General features: G+C 38.1%; 1 protein-coding gene across 1 annotated transcript; it reads left to right on the forward strand.

The window, feature by feature from the left end:
- The first annotated feature begins 545 nt into the window (after positions 1–545).
- On the forward strand, positions 546–15260 carry wasf3b (WASP family member 3b). The gene is made up of 9 exons (XM_077554969.1): positions 546–666; positions 6227–6393; positions 9020–9154; positions 9989–10142; positions 10284–10401; positions 10548–10729; positions 11531–11815; positions 12850–13151; positions 13278–15260. The coding sequence occupies exons 2-9, from the start codon at positions 6261–6263 to the stop codon at positions 13433–13435; spliced, it is 1467 nt and encodes a 488-aa protein (XP_077411095.1). The 5' UTR covers positions 546–666; positions 6227–6260; the 3' UTR covers positions 13436–15260.
- Positions 15261–16698: the final 1438 nt, after the last annotated feature.

Genomic DNA, 16698 nt, shown 5'->3' on the forward strand with positions numbered 1-16698 from the left:
TCAGCCATTTTGGGAAAATTCCCAATGGAACAGGAAGTCAACCATTTTTGTCAAATTCCAGATATTATTTTCATGGTTGCTTTTGTTGTCCCCCCCCCCCCCCCTGTGAGTTATTATCATGCAGCTTTTCACTGACCACTAGTGCCTGTTTTAAAACACACCTTGGTCTATTTAAGTACCCTAGTAATCCTCTCAACCGAATCTTTTTCCACAGGATGCTGACCATGCTATTCGTTACACAATCAAAACAGTGTCTTATCTCAACCTTCTTAGAAGTGTTACCCAATTTTAAAGTGGATGTGATTACTTGGGAATACAAATACAATTTAGTTTCATTTAAAAAAAAAAAAATGAAAACAACGCCCAACCATACCCCGACACCCCCCCCCCCCCACACACACACACACACACACTAAAATTGCTATCCTTGTCATTCATTCCCTACTCCGCATCTCATTGGTTCGCACGAACGCCCATCATGTGTCAAAGCTCCTGATTCGAGCTCTGATTGGCCAAGTAGGGCGTGTCCGTGTACTCAAAGGATTTCCCCCCGGAGTGGCCAGACAGGCTGAGGGGGGGGCGATATAATGTTAGGATGCCAGTGCTAATGGGACTACCTAACGGGACATGCGGACCGGCTGATTTTGTCTACTAATTCAACAACTGGTAAGGGTCTTATTATCATATACTTACAACAACCGGCGCCTTTATTCATTATCCAAACGAAACGAGAGTGAATATTTATATTTAATTGTCTTCTAACTCAGAAGTCGAACCATTTGGACTAAGCTAGCTAACCGAGTGGTCATTCTCGGGAGTCTCGGCAGCCGAAATCCGCTTTAGAAATGGTCTATTTCTCGCCCTGCTACCTTACTCCGCGCGTATTTTACTCCCTATTTGTGTTTTGTCGGAAACGGGTGATGTAAACGCCCAGAACGGCGGCGTCCGGCTTGGAGTTTTATAGGCTGTAGGGATGTAGGGGTGCTTCCGATGAACAGATGTGGGTCAGCCCATCAGATACGGGAAGCGACGGTGCGGAACGCTGATTGATAGTGGTTGCCATTTGTGTGTGCGTGCGTGCGCGTGTGTGTGCGTGTATCCTAAAGAGAGAAAGTAGTGCGAGTACTACTGAATCGGGTATCAAATGCGAATGTCAAGGTATGATGTTCACGTGACCGCATTGCAAACAATAATGGTGGCATAAAAACGCAATCATGACTTTGAGCCTTATTTAAATTGATGTGTTCTGGTTCAAATTAATCACTTTTGGAGGGCTTCTCCATTTTTATTTTTATTTTTGCAATCTGGCGGAAGCATGAGTCTTGTAAAAAAATCATTCAATAGCACCCATCTTGGCACCAAATAAGGATGATGAGTTAAATAATTGGTGGGCGAGAGGCTATGGAAAGTTACCAAAAAAAAATTAGCCCATGACATCAGTCTCGCAAATCAAAACAAAATTTGGTGGACATGTCTGGTAAGTCAAAATGCGCGAATAATAGGCCCAGAATTGAACAGGAAGTTCGGCCATTGTGGTTTTGGAGCACTTGGGCTTGTACTTTGACACACTTACCAAATTTGCCTAGCAGGACCCTGGAAATTGAACATTCATTTTTATATAAACTAGCCAAGAAAGTACTACTCGAGTAGTCATGAAAAAGCGAGTAGTACTACTAGCCTTATTAGCAGTAGTCATGCGGTCGTAGAATCCATAATACACGACTTTATTGTATGTCACGATATGCTGATCGTCTAAGCCCAATACTACTACTATTACTACTCCTAAGAAGCTACGCTGTGCACCAACCATGTGATGAATATTTAATCACAGGTACAATTTTTTTTTACAGCAAAAGGAATGACATCACCCACGGAGCGGAGCGGCGTTGACGTAATCCCGTTTGCATTATTCACCAGATCAAAATGCGGCCCCGCAGAGGCGAGAAGCGCCGGCTCATAAATTAGCAAGCGCTCCCGCCCTCGCTTCGTGACACATCTGGGGTCGAGGCGGCCATCTTGGCGAGAAAGTGGTAACCCCCGGGGTCACGCATTGTTAACGCTAATACAATACGTGTTTATGAATTCCTCAATGGCAGTAGAGCCATAAAAATAACATCAAATAAATAACGGTCATAATACCTGGTATCGGTTCTCGCCCATCCCCACTAGAAACAATATGGCTGATGTGTTTTTTTTAATTTTTATGTCAATTCCAATATTTGGCAGAATAAAATTCAGATGAATCAGCTGATTAATCAATAAATTTGAAATTAATAAAATAACATATTTACATATATACAATAAGGACCTTTTTGTTTAACTTTACAACTGAGAGAAAAATCTGCAAATATCAGCCGATTATTTTGTGTGCAAATTTTTTGGGTGGGGGGGGTTTAATTGTCATTATCGTCTTATGTTGTCATGTGTTAATGTGTAAAAAACAAAAAGAAAAAAATTGACCGATTTTTGCCGATTTAAAAATGAGCTAATACAACTGAGAGAAAAATCTGCAAATATCAGCAGATTTTTCGAGTGGAGGGTTTAATTGTCATTATCGTCTCATGTTGTCATGTGTTAAAGTGTAAAAAAAAAATAAAAATCAGCTGATTTTAAAATTAGCTAATACAACTGAGAGAAAAATCGGCAAAATATCGGCCGTTTTTTTTTCTTCTGATTTTTCGGGTGGGTTGTATAATTGTCATTATCGTCTTATGTTGTCGTGTGTTAATGTGTAAAAAAAATAAAATAAATTTGAAACGGCCGATTTTTACCGATTTTAAAATGAGCTAACACAACTGAGAGAAAATTCGGAAAATATCAGCAGATTTTTCGAGTGGAGGGTTTAATTGTCATTATCGTCTCATGTTGTCATGTGTTAAAGTGTAAAAAAATAAATAAAAATCAGCCGATTTTAAAATTAGCTAATACAACTGAGAGAAAAATCGGCAAAATATCGGCCGGGTTTTTTTTCTTCTGATTTTTCGGGTGGGTTGTTTAATTGTCAATATCGTCTTATGTTGTCATGTGTTAATGTGTAAAAAAAAAATAAAAAAATTTGAAACAGCCAATTTTTACCGATTTTAAAATGAGCTAACACAACTGAGGGAAAAATCGGAAAATATCGGAAGTTTCTTTTGGGTGGGGGGGGGGGCAGATTTTTTGGGTTGTTGTTTAATTGTCATTATCGTCTTATGTTGTCATGTGTTAATGTGTAAAAAGAGCAGAACTTTAAAAAGAGCTAATATCACCGATTTAATTGGCCGGTCCTAGTCTCTCTTGTGGTTAAATTATAAAGAATACTGTACAATTACACAGAATATATATGAATTTGAACAAAAGTTTTAATGTGATTACGATACATAGATAAAAAAAATAAAATAAAACACTTGCCTAGATGAGCTTCACAGGAAGAGGAAGCTGGTAAGAAAAGTACGACGGGGGGGGGGGGGTTCTAAAAAAGAGGAGATGGGGGGTTTGAGAGGATGCATGGGAGAACTGGCGCGGTTGCCGTGTGAACGCAGCGCCATTGTCCCGGGAACCTTTCAGTGTGGCTTCCCCTGAGGTCCCTATTTCCACCCCCCCCCCCCCTCCTCTCGCATCCACACACCACCACCCCACTCTCTTTACTTGCACACATACACACACTCACGTCACACATCACTTTCCAATCACACGCACTCTCTCATTCATTTAGTCGTACATTTGCCTTCCACTTTCTCTCATGCAAAGGAGGTCTGAAACCCACCCACCCAAACACCCTCCCCCCACCCCGTCCTTCTATGCTGCTCATTATCTCGCCTCATTGATGTGATTGTCATGCCCAAAACCCAACACATACACCCTGGTCAATTGGCTCATACTGATCCATCCGTCCGGGCTGCAGTTGTTCCCGGCCGCAAGCAACTGCTGACAGTCTTGTGCTGCGTGACCACATGATGTTGTCTTTTTATTGACGTAACCCTTTGTTCGCCTAATGTCCGTTTAGCCTAATGCTAACAAGCAAAGCAAAATGTCAGGCAGTAGTTCACGACCAATATGGACTTTTTGAGACTGAAGTAGTGCGGTCACGAATATTTTTGGAATCGATTAATCGACTAATCAGATTCCTTTTAATTTTGCATTAAGTGTATTTTTTCCCCCTGATTACTGTTTATTAACATACCTAGTGTTCGTATCGTGATTAATAAAAAGTAAGATGTAGTATGTTGTATTATGATACCGGTTCGGTCATTGTTATTTCCAAGTAAAAACAGATGTTTGCAAATGTCTTATTTTGATTTAACACAGAAGATAATCAGTGAACAATTACTGTTGATATGCTGAAATCAGAGGATTTGGACGATTTTAAATCTAAAAAAATGGCTCCAAATGATTACTCGATTATTAAAAATAGTTGTCGATTAATTTGCTAACCGATTACTCGCCGATTAATCGATTAATTTTGACAGCTCTCGCCTGATTCCGATATTTGGCAGATTTTTTTTCCCGATAACCAATTAATCGGGTGATGAATTAAAAATATATACACGGTAATGAATAACTTTTTTGGGGTTCATTGATGTTTATCCATCCATCCGTCCTTGAGTATTACACTTTACAACAGAGAGCAAAATCGGCAAAAATTAGCAGATTTTTTTGTCGATTTTTTCCCCTTTCTTTTAGGTGGGTTTGAAATGTTTTATGTTCTAATGTGTATAAAAATAAATAAATAAAAAAGGCTACTCAGGCTAGTATTAGACAATTTAAATTGGCCCTCCAAATTATTTTTGCCGATTTTTAAAATTGCTAGCCTAGTATCATCGGATTAAATCGGTCGGTCCCCTAAGAATAGCATCTGTGGCGATGCTAATAACCCTCAACAACTGTGTTGCGGATTGATTTAGCAGGTTTTGTGCTAAATGTAGCCACACAGGTCGGCCCGGTGTTAAGTGGCAATCGCAGTCTTTTGTTCTGCAGTCGCTTCTTGAAGAGCGGACAGAGCGGCATTGTTTGGACGGGAAGAGCAGAGGTGACACAGGCGGGAGCAGGAAACAGGAATTGGGCCGAGGCTGCCAAAATAGGAAGCGAGGCGCTGATAAGATGGCCGCTCCGATGCACGCCAGGATTTCTCTTGTGGCTCGATTGAGATATAGTTTTTTCATCTTCAAATGAACATGCTATGGGAAAAAAATAATAATTCTGAATAAACGTTTCTTCAAATATGTCTCCCTTAAGTGTGCTTGCTATTTTATGTGAACGTTGCACATTTTGAGAGCATCCTTCTCCTTTTTTCCATCCAGCGATCTGCATTTGTGTCAGGTTTCCAGCTGGGCCACTGACAGGCCGGCTTGGGATTAGCCGGCACGCTGCATCTTGCTATCGCTAATGCCTTAATCCTCGCTGCCGCTCATTGCGCTCGGACCTCGATCTGTTGCCAGCATCATTGAACATATTGATTTAATAGGCCCCTCCATTTTTTTCTATATATATTTTTTTATTATTTTATTAAATATTTTCCTCTTTTTTTGTCGTAATGTAATTTTTTAGAAACATGTCCTAATAGTTTTCTATTATTATGGTTCTTTTTTTTTTCTAATCCTAACTCAATTTTCCGTTGTCAGTTTAAAAAAAAAAATGTATTTGGTTTTGTTGTTGATGTTTTTACAATTTCTGCCTTGACATTTTATTATTTTGGTAACATTTTTTTTTTTAATTTTATATTATTTTGTCTTAATTTTTTTATTTCATTTTATATATTTGTGTCAATATTTATCTGAATATACTTCATTTTCATGTTTTTTTATTGGTATTTTATTTGTCTAAAATTTCTGTATTCCGAATTATTTTTATATTTTGTGCATTTTTTTAATATATAATTTTTTTATTTGATTACAAGCGGTTCGGAAAATGGATGGATATTAATATTTTTGTAATTAATGTCTCAAATAATTTTTTGTAGTTTTTTTATATTTTTATTCTAATGCTTTTGTCTCCTATATTTGTATTTTATATCTTTTGTTTGGATATTTTTTGTTTGTTTTCATGTTTTTTTTTCGATTTCTTTCTACTCATAGAGTATTTTTTCATTTAAATTATTAATATTTCATTAAAATATGTCTTTTTTCGGTGGGAGGGTTCAAACATTTATGTATGTTTTTTTTAGTAATATTTTTAAATCATAAAAAAAAAAAAATTGGGGGATGAAAAGCCAGATATTTATTTATGTGTGTGCGTGTGTCCCCGACAGTCGTGCGTGGTGGTGAAGCATCGCCGGCGTCGCCATGCCGCTGGTCAAGAGGAACATCGAGCCGCGCCACCTGTGCCGCGGGGAGCTCCCCGAGGGCATCGGCAGCGAGCTGGAGTGCGTGATGAACAACACACTCTCTGCCATCATCCGCCAGCTCAGCAGCCTGAGTAAGACGGCACCATGACACGCACACACACACAAATACACACACAAGTACACACTTGAGTCCGGACCTCCGCCAAGGCCAAAAGAGAGCAACCTCATGCAAGTTTCCCAAGGGTGAAATTGTTGCCGTTATAAAACCTTACATTCAAAAGTCACTTTGGAAGTTTTGCTCTTAAGCTAACACATAAAGAAAAAATAAATAAAATCACATGTGTTAATATAAAAAACAGCGAAATGCAAAGATGAGAAGATGAGATGAGCCCTGTTGCAGAAGAGGCAGCAAAAAAAAAAATCTTATATATTTTTTTATTTTTGTTGTAAGTTTTGTAATTTTCTTGTTGTGATACATTTTGTATCATTTGTTTTCTTTTTTCTTTTTTAGCTTTACTGTTTTTAAAATAATCTTTCCACATTGTTGTATTTTTGCCTAAAAAATTAATTCAAATATTTGTATTTATTTAAACATTTTTGTTGTAATAGTTTCTTGATTTTTATTTTTTATTTTTGTTGTAGTATATTTTCTAAAGGTCTTTAATATATTTTGTCGTATTTTTGGATATTTTCTATATATGTTTGTGATACATTTTGTATCATTTAATTTTAATTATTTTTGCCATACAATTTTTTTTAAATTATTTTATATTATATTTACTTTACCTAATTTTGTCAAATATTCAAGTATCTGTCAAATTTTTTTTTGTTCTAGTATGTTTTTTATTCATTATCATATTTTTTTGCCGATTTCTAATATTTTTGTTGTACTATTTTGGGATTTTATTACTCAATGTTTTTGTAATTTTTTAATTAATTCATTTAATTAAAATCTTTTTCTACGTTGCCCGATATTTGTTTTTTGGTCAATTTTTCTTCTTCTATCTTGACCGATGTGTTAGTATTTTTTGTTTTAAAAAAAAATTAACCAAAATATATGTAATATTTTAGTAATAAAAAAGCCTAATTTTAATCAATATTATAGTATTCTTTTCTAATTTTGCTGTATTTTTGTCTTGAATTTATAACTAATAGTTTTTCATTTTGTAATGTAATTTTTTTTGTAATATTTGTGTAATTTCTGTCAGACATTTGTATATTTTTAGCAATTTTTTTTCTAATATTTTTAGCAATTTTTTTTCTAATATTTTTAGCATTATTGCTGTGTTTATTTATTTTATTTATAATATTTATGCTATTTTTTGGTATCATAAATAGGCTTGTTATCTTGATGTTGACCATCACCATGGCTGTACACACCCGGGGGGCTGGCAAATCTCCGACAGCTGCATGTGTGTGCGCGCTGTTTTCGATTGATCCAGAGTGTCACTGTTAGGGCATCCATCTTTTTCATGTCCTTTTTTAGTTTTGAACAATTGCAACAGTGTGAGTTGTATTGACGTTAAAGTGCTTCGCTCATATGCATGTAAAATGTCCATAAAGGGGTGGGCCGTCCTTTAACACCCCTCAGGGTTGAGGTCAGAGTTGAAAGGGCTCAGCGCGCCGCATCCGGGAAATATTTTGTCCCGAAGCCCATCCTGTCAGCGGGAGGGCTGCAAATAAACCCCCCCGCTTGGTATTTCTATCCAAGCACTTACAGAAGCTTCGCTTGCCATTCATCAACAATGTTTGTTTGTTTTGGAGCATATCACAGTACATTTTACCATTTTGTTTTTGTTATGATTAATGTTGCTCTTCCAATAAGTCCAGTTCAAAGTAGGACCACTTCCCAAAAGCAAAAAAAAGAAAAAAGAAAAAGAGAGACTATGATTGGAATTTAGTAACATTTGAATAGCAGCAAACTTTTTACACCAAGTGCTGCCTAAAAAAAATGTATCCAAATAAATGTTTAAAAGCAAACAGGGCTGAAAGATTAAATGCAAATATTGTATATCGTACCTAAAAGTTAAATATAACTTAAAAGTACTTGATTAAAAAATGTTTAAGGCTCTGTAACATTAAACAGTTTGGATAGTAACACTCCACTTAAATATATGAAAATTAAAATGCATATGTGCATAATCGTAAAAGTTAAGTAATAAAATAATTTTTTAAATATTTTTTTTCAAATAATAAAATGCAAACATATTGTTCTTGAAAGTTAAATCGAATGAACTGTACTGTGCTGGATTAACTCATCCACTCGCAGCCATTTTCACAGAAGCAATCCCCTTCGCTCCCGGCTGTTTTACTGGATTTTGACCGATTTTGCAAGGCCCAAAGAATATCGTGTTCTTTTTTCTTTTCTTTTTTGACCGAAAAAAAAAAGAATATCGTGTTCTATTGATATAAAAACGTGGAACCTACCAAAAGAAAGATTAGAGTCTCTTTTTCTGTTTCTGTTTTCTAGCAATAGAATATAGCTAAATTTCATCATTATTTACAAATGTATGTAAGACTGTGAGTAAATGAACTTTTTTTCAACTTGGCCCTGGTTGATCTCTTTTGCTCTGCTGCCACCTTCTGGCCGTTTGTGTAATAACTACCATTTCTTCAACGGTTCTTTGGTTTCATAAAAAACATTAAAAAAAAACAACAACAACATATAAATGCATCTTTGGGACACTTAAAATAGAACGTATTTATACGTTTTTGGGAGCAAGTGAGTTAAAAAAGCCAAATATTTGTGCCCATCAGGCAAACATGCAGAGGACATATTTGGCGAGCTGTTCAACGAGGCCAACACTTTTTACCTGCGCGCCAACTCTCTCCAGGACCGCATCGACCGGCTGGCCGTCAAGGTCACGCAGCTGGACTCCACCGTAGAGGAAGGTGGGGCGTCGGCTTCCTACATGTCCATCTCTCTTTTTCTTCTTTCAGTTTTTTGGAAAATGACATCCTTGGAACCAGATGTGGGTCAACTTCTGAGAGATGGGGGAGGTCATTTGTTGATTAAATGACTGTATAGAAATATGTATATTGTTGATATGTTTTAATGTTTATCAGTATCATAAATTATTAAAAAATATTAAACATTAAAAAGTATGTGTAAAATTGTTATAAATACTGTAGTTAATTTTAATTTTAGGACAAATACAATTCTAGGACTCTAGATAATGTAAGTCATCTGTGAGTTAGTAAATTATAAAAATCTTTATATTTTTATACATTATATTATTGATAAATGTATTACATATATGTAAGGTATATTAATGTTTTAGTGCTGTTGTATATTTTTATTATGTTTTAGTATACGTACATTAGTTTATTTATTTTTTTTACTATAAATAACCAATTATATATTTTTATTTTTAATATATAGATACATGAATGAAAATTAAATAATAATAATAAATATGTATATTCTGCATTAATAAAATAATTTTGTCTCATTTCTAAACGTTTTTATACAATGAATGCATCAACAAATGTATGAACCTGATTTTTATTTTTATTTTTACACATTTTCTGCAATGTGCCAAATAACCAATTATTCATAAACAGTATTATTTGAAATATAGATAAATTAATACAAACAAATAAATATATTCTAATTAACCTATTTTGGCTAATTTAATGCAACAAATATCACAGGACATAATAATGTATATGATCAGTGAACCACTTTTTTTTTTTTTTTTTAAATATTGAACTTCTTGTGCACAGTTTCCCTGCAAGACATCAACATGCGCAAAGCCTTCAAGAGCTCCACCACTCAAGACCAGCAGGTGGTGTCCAAGAGCAGCGTGCCCAATCCGGTGACGGAGATGTACAATTTGAGTGACAAGCCTCCACCACTCAGCATCCTCTCTTCTTACAGGTTGGTGGACACGAAGATAAAATAATAATACAATAAAACTGTGATCATGTATTTGGAGCTCAAAGAATAAAAAAATAATAATAATTTTAACTCTAGAAAGCAGCAATTTATCCACCTGGCTTTTTTTGTTCCTGTGTGCAGGGATGACAAGAAGGAAGCACTCAAGTTCTACACCGACCCCTCCTACTTCTTCGACCTGTGGAAAGAGAAGATGCTGCAGGACACAGAAGACAAGAGGAAAGAGAAGCGGAAGCAGAAGGTGCAAAAAAGCTCATCGGCTGACTCCCACATCACTCACCAGCACAAACTTTTAAAACCGCAAACACTCATAAGTATTCCAAAGCTGCGGCCTTACTTGTTGTGATGATGATTCATTAAAAGACTGTGCGTGTCCACTGAACCCAGGAACAAAAGCGCTGTGTGGACGGAACGTTGCAGAGGGAGGTGAAGAAGGTCCGGAAGGCGAGGAACCGCCGACAGGAGTGGAACATGATGGCGCTGGATAAAGAGCTGAGACCAGATCACCGTCACACCATACACAGAGACAGAGGGGCCTCCTCTGAGGGCTCCATGTCTCCAGAGAACAGGTGAGTAAAAAAATGAATATAAAAAGTCTGCACAGTCCGCTTTATAATTACATCATTTTTGACAAATTTTTACAATGCATTTTTTGTGCTTAAAAAATATGGTTGGGATGTAAATCATGTAGATAAATACGAATGTAGCCATTTATTTTATTTTATTTTATTTTATCAAATTTATTTCAGCACTTTTTAGTAATAAAAAAATAGTACAAACTTTAGTTATCATATTAAGTTTATTTTGCAGTTTTCAAACAAATATATTTTATTTAAATACAATAGATTTTTTCTGTTATTTACTGTAGTTAAATACATATGTGCTATATTTAAATATGTATTGAAAAATTACTAAAGCAAATATTTACTGTATTTCGATGTGCAATAAAATAAATAAATGATACAAATGTTTACTTAATTTAAATATTTAACAAAACAAGTCATTAACAATGAAATATTTACTTTATTTTAATTAAATGTGCAGTGAAATAAATACATAATAAAAACGTTTACTACATTTAAATATTTAACAAAAATAAATATAAATTATAAATATTTACTGCATTCAAATATTTATCATTAACAATGAAAATATTTACTTTATTTAAATCTGCAATAAAAAAAAGAATATTAAACATGTTTGGTCCATTTTAATCTGTAATGAAACAAAATTAATATTATATAATATATATTAATATTTGGGAGTGAATTACAACGCTCTGCTATACATTATATTGATATTTTTGCCGACCAAAAGTATTGCATTTTATTTTACTGCGCCACAATGTACTCTGTTCCTTCACCTATCAGGGCTCAAGCAGGCGACCTGCACCACTATCCCAATGCCATGAACCACGCCGGCCACGCCCACACCTACTCGGGCCCGCCGCCCAGCGCCCTGGCAGCCCAGATGGCGGCGTGCCACGGCCCTCGCGGAGGAGGCGACTACGACAACAGGGGCAGAGCCGCGGCTTATCAGGGTGGAACGCTTGGTCGCGCCCACCACCACCAACATCAACAGCATGTCCCGCTGCCTCCCCCGCCCGCCGAGGCGATGAACGGCGGCTCCATGTCCCTGCCTCTGCTGGACTACAGGTAAGCCTTGAGGCATCAACTAATTAAAACCACGTTACCTAATTAAGATAAATGAACACCTCCCTCAAATAGACGCCTCATGGAAAAAATTGTATTACCTCCATTTCTCTCAGTTCATTCATGCAGACATTAAATAGTTTGTTGCTCAGCCCATTTTAACTCGGTTGCTAACCAAACCAGCAGTTGTTGAGTATTATTCCCAAAATTAAAGCCCTCCTTCTAATAGACACTGGCAAATAAAGGCCCCCAGCCACTTCATGAGGTAAAGCTTCATCTTCACTTGACATCAATTGTAATATTTGGCTAACAGTGTTTACTATCATTCCAAAAATGTGTTTTTAAAAAAGAATCCTTGCCTCTAATAATCACCCCCAGCCATTTTATTATGTCCACTTCTATCCATCCTACCATCCACTTTCTGAAACGCTTATTCTAATGTGGTCTAAAAGAAGAGCTGTATAAGAAATTCTGTCTTGCATTTGTAAACATAAAGCATCTCTTCAAATAAATTCCCCCAGCCACTTCATTATATAAAGCTCTACTTTAACTTTACATTCATTTAAATACCCAGGTGACCTTGTTTAGTCTTAAAAAAAACATTTGTTGTTAAAAAATAAAGCCCTCCCCTCTAATAAATGCCCCCAACCACTTCATTATATAAAGCTTCACATTAACTTTACATTAATTGAAATATCCAGGTAATATGGTTTAGTCTTAAAAAAAATCATTTGTTGTTAAAAATGAAGTGCCCTCTCCAATAAATACCCCCAGCCACTTCAGTATATAAGGCTCTTTCACTTTCTTTAACTTTACATCAATTTAAATACCCAGGTTTAATCTTAAAAAAAAAATTGTTATTAAAAATGAAGCCCTCCCCTCACACCCCAGCCACTTCATTATATAAAGCTTCACTTTGATATCCAGGTAACATTGTTTAGTCTTTAAAAAAACGTTTGTTGTTGAAAATGAAGTCCTCCCCTCCAATAAATACTCCCCCCACTTCATTAGATGCACCGTCCATATCTTTCTTGCAGCATGGATGGTTACGCCAACACGGGGCCGCCGCCGCCACCCCCGGCTCCCCTCATCCCCTCCGCCCTGACGGCCTTTGCCTCGCCACCTGGTGGGCCCATGTCTCCAGTACCCGGGGGCTACGCACCGCTCCCACCGCCCATATGTGGCGGGCCGGCAGCCCCGCCGCCTCCTGGGCCCCCGCCGCCACCTCTCCAAGCTGGTGCTTCCCACGCTATGGCGCATAAGATGTCGTCGCCCGTGCCCTTGGAGAGCAACGTGGTCAACGATGCCCGCAGTGATCTGCTGGCGGCCATACGGATGGGTATGTGTGTGTGGTGTTGTTGTTTTTTTTAAACAGCTAGGAATGTGAACCTCGGGTAACAATATACACTCTTATTGGGTCATACTTTATTTGTGTTGTCTAATCGTGCGTTTACGCCCCCTGCAGGCATCCAATTGAAGAAGGTTCAGGAGCAACAGGAGCAGCAGGCCAAGCGGGAGCCCGTCGGCAACGACGTGGCCACCATCTTGTCGCGCCGCATCGCCGTGGAGTACTCGGACTCCGAGGACGACTCGGAGCTGGAGGACAACGACTGGTCCGATTGAAGCACACGCACACACACACACACACACACACACACACACACACACACACACACACACACACAGTCACATGCTGTATAAGCTGAAGGGTCCACAAACTGCAACAAGCACTGTAAAGAAGTCAATATACTGTAACCAACCATCACGTCTTGCTGGATGCTTTTCAAGCACCGTGAGTGCCCCCCCCCCCATTGTACCTGTTGTAATGCTGCACTCACACGTCATGTATAATTTGATGTATATGCCACTTTTGAAAGTGTTAGATTCAACTAGAGACTTTCCTCTTGAGCTAATTCCTTCCTGTTTTTTTTTATTTTTTATTCAACATTACGCTATAGATCACCAGGTAGAGCAGGGTTTGGCAACCTGGAAATCGGGAGTGTCAGGAGTGGAGTTATTGCAATGCAGCTGTACAGTTTCACCAGTAGAGAGCGCCTATGAATCTCTTAGGACACTTGGTTCAACTGACTTTGTTGAGGTGAGTTAGTACAGTTTCCTGTATTATGGCAAAAATTTGCCCAAAAGGCACATTCCTCAAGTAGTTGATTTTAACCCTAAAATGGCCGCTACAAACCAAAATGGTAGACTTCCTGTGTCTTTTTGGGAGTTGCTGCTTGAGTCTTTTTTTCTTTTTTTTGTGGGTCTGCTCATGATGTCGACCAAATTTCATGTTGCTAAGATCAAATATTTAAAGTAGCAGCACTAAGGAACGTTTCAACCTTAATAAGATAACTCTTCTGATGAAACATCGACTTAAAACTAGTTGAATGGTGCCTTTGCCATGGCTTGACGGGGTCTGGATCATTTTTACTGACACTAAGCAACTTTGAGGAGCATGGTAGGAACACTGCCACACAAAAAAAATACAAATGTGCCGAATGCTTTATGGCATACGTCACTTCCCCCCTGTCACCATTCGTTACAAAGACGGAAGTCGACTTGAATGTCGACGCACGATTACTGCTTTCCTGGAAGAAGCTGCAAGACAACTGAAAAGTTTTGTCCGAGGAGACCAAAAAGAAAATGGCGAGAGCTAAAAAAAATGACGCAATGCGCTTGTCCTCATCGGAAATGTGGTCTTCCTTCAGGCATAACAACACCGCTTTTGCCCATCTGGCGCCGCCATAATCGACGTTAACTGAAAGTTCCTTAGTGTTGCTTTAAAGGCAAAAATATGGTCCAAAAATCTTAAACCCACAAATGCTCATAAAATAATAAACTTGTAAAATTCTATCTTTTTATGTACTCGTTCCCATTACAGAACAAATACAACTTGTAACGTTAACACACACACAAAAAGCGACGTATCATGGCACAGTGTTGTGGGAGGAATTATGAATATTTTGGGGAAATGAGGAGACATTTTTCGATCTCATTTCATGGAGATGTCTACTAAAGAGGACATCACATCATTGCCGCACATAATAAATGAAAAAATGCCTGAAAATTGGCAAAATGACACTAAATTGGCCACTTCAAGCCAAAATGACTTTCTGTGCCTGTTCAAGAATGGCTTCTTTAGACTTTTTGGTGGGTTTCCACATGATAGACATCTCTACCAAATTTCATGTTGTTAAATAAAACTGTCATCAGGGGCTGAATTTTTAAATGCAAAAAAGTCCATAATGACTAAAATGGCCGCATGCTCGGGTACATTTTGTTTACCGAAATGGCTCCTAATGGGGGGAAAAAAGGTTGCCCAGCCCTGCTGTAGACAATGAATGGGAAATAAATGTGATCAAAATGATTGATGGTTGAGGCTGCGTCGTGTATCCGGTCTAGTGTGAGCTTTGTAAAACCAGAGACTAATAAAAAAAACATGAATGGAGCACAAGGGCTGGCGAGTCTCCTCACTGTCCTCCGCTGTCGTCACATGTACTGTACCTGGCTCCCCTGTTTCTATGGCGACGGGAGCGGAGTTGCTATGGCAACCAGATAGAGGGCAGGAGTGGTGGGGGGGGGGGGGGGGGGGGTTAGGAGGAAGAAACCAGACGAGGCGGGCGTCATATGCACAGCACGTGTTTCTTTGCGTGGTTTTTTTAATAGAAAATTAACTAACCAAAGCAATAAAAAGTACAACTAGAACACTTTGGAAAAATAGACAGCACACATATCACACAAATGTTTTTTTTTTTTTTTTACAATTAAATTAGTGCATCTTAATTCTCATTTTGCAGATACTTCAATTGTGCCATCGTGACCCCCCCTCACCCTCACCCACCCCAAAAAATAACATTAAAGTGCATTTCACATTTAAAAACAACACACGATGCTGTTACTGTGGCAACCCACCCCCTCCCCCAGACATTCACAGGCCCCCTTGAGTGTCGGGTTAGTTAGCTCGAACCACTTCCAGCCCCTCCTTGGCTACACAATTACTTTCACTGTGTTTGTGGGACAGTCTTTTGCTATTCTTGGATACAAAAGCCCTTTTGGCACCCTTTTCCACAAATTCTGCATTTACCGAGGGGGGGGGCAAAAAAGTGGCGCGACCCAACTCCTTCCATTAAGAGTGACTGCTTTGGTAGCACCATGCACGGTGGTAAAGTCCCCCCCATTTGGAAAGCATGCCGTATTATTATTGTTATTATTATTTACACAACCTAGGGCAAGAAAAAAACAATTTGTGTGTCACTACATTCAGAAAAAAAGGCTTTTACAGCGCCGTGATATCATCGTACAACATAAGGAATTCAAGCCGAAAAAAATAGAACTTTTCAATGAATATAACAAAATAGACTTCTTCTTTTTTTTTTTTTGTCGTTGTTGTGATGTCAACATAGACCGGGGGGCCACTTCCCAAAAGTCTTCTCAAGATCGTTTGGAAGTGGCCCCGTTTAGCTCATAAGATCATTCAGAGGTCACTTAACTGACTTCCGCTGATTTCATCGATCACCCTCTTTCGCTTTGGCTTCAAGTAGCGTCGCTTTTTTTTTTTTTTTTTTTAAGTTCGATGACGTGGTGGCGGCGGCAGCATGCGGCGGAAAAAACGTGAAATCTTTCCGGTACGGTCAAGGAAGACTGGCAGCAGCAGCATCCGTAAAAACACCCATGTTTGTAGCGACACACTCACCCCTTGAGGAGACCACATGCGGCCATGCAATTCAGAGCACGACTAACACACACAAAAAAGACACTTGAGGTTACAACACTCAGGGCAGCTCAGGAAAAGCCACGACAAAACGTGTAGGGTGCTTCAGTCACTTGATACGACATGAATGTGATAAGATGTGTTGTGCTGATACATTTATGACATCGATGAAGAT

This window comes from Vanacampus margaritifer, chromosome 20 (assembly GCF_051991255.1).
Source record: "Vanacampus margaritifer isolate UIUO_Vmar chromosome 20, RoL_Vmar_1.0, whole genome shotgun sequence".
In the NCBI taxonomy this organism is placed as follows: Eukaryota; Metazoa; Chordata; class Actinopteri; order Syngnathiformes; family Syngnathidae; genus Vanacampus; species Vanacampus margaritifer.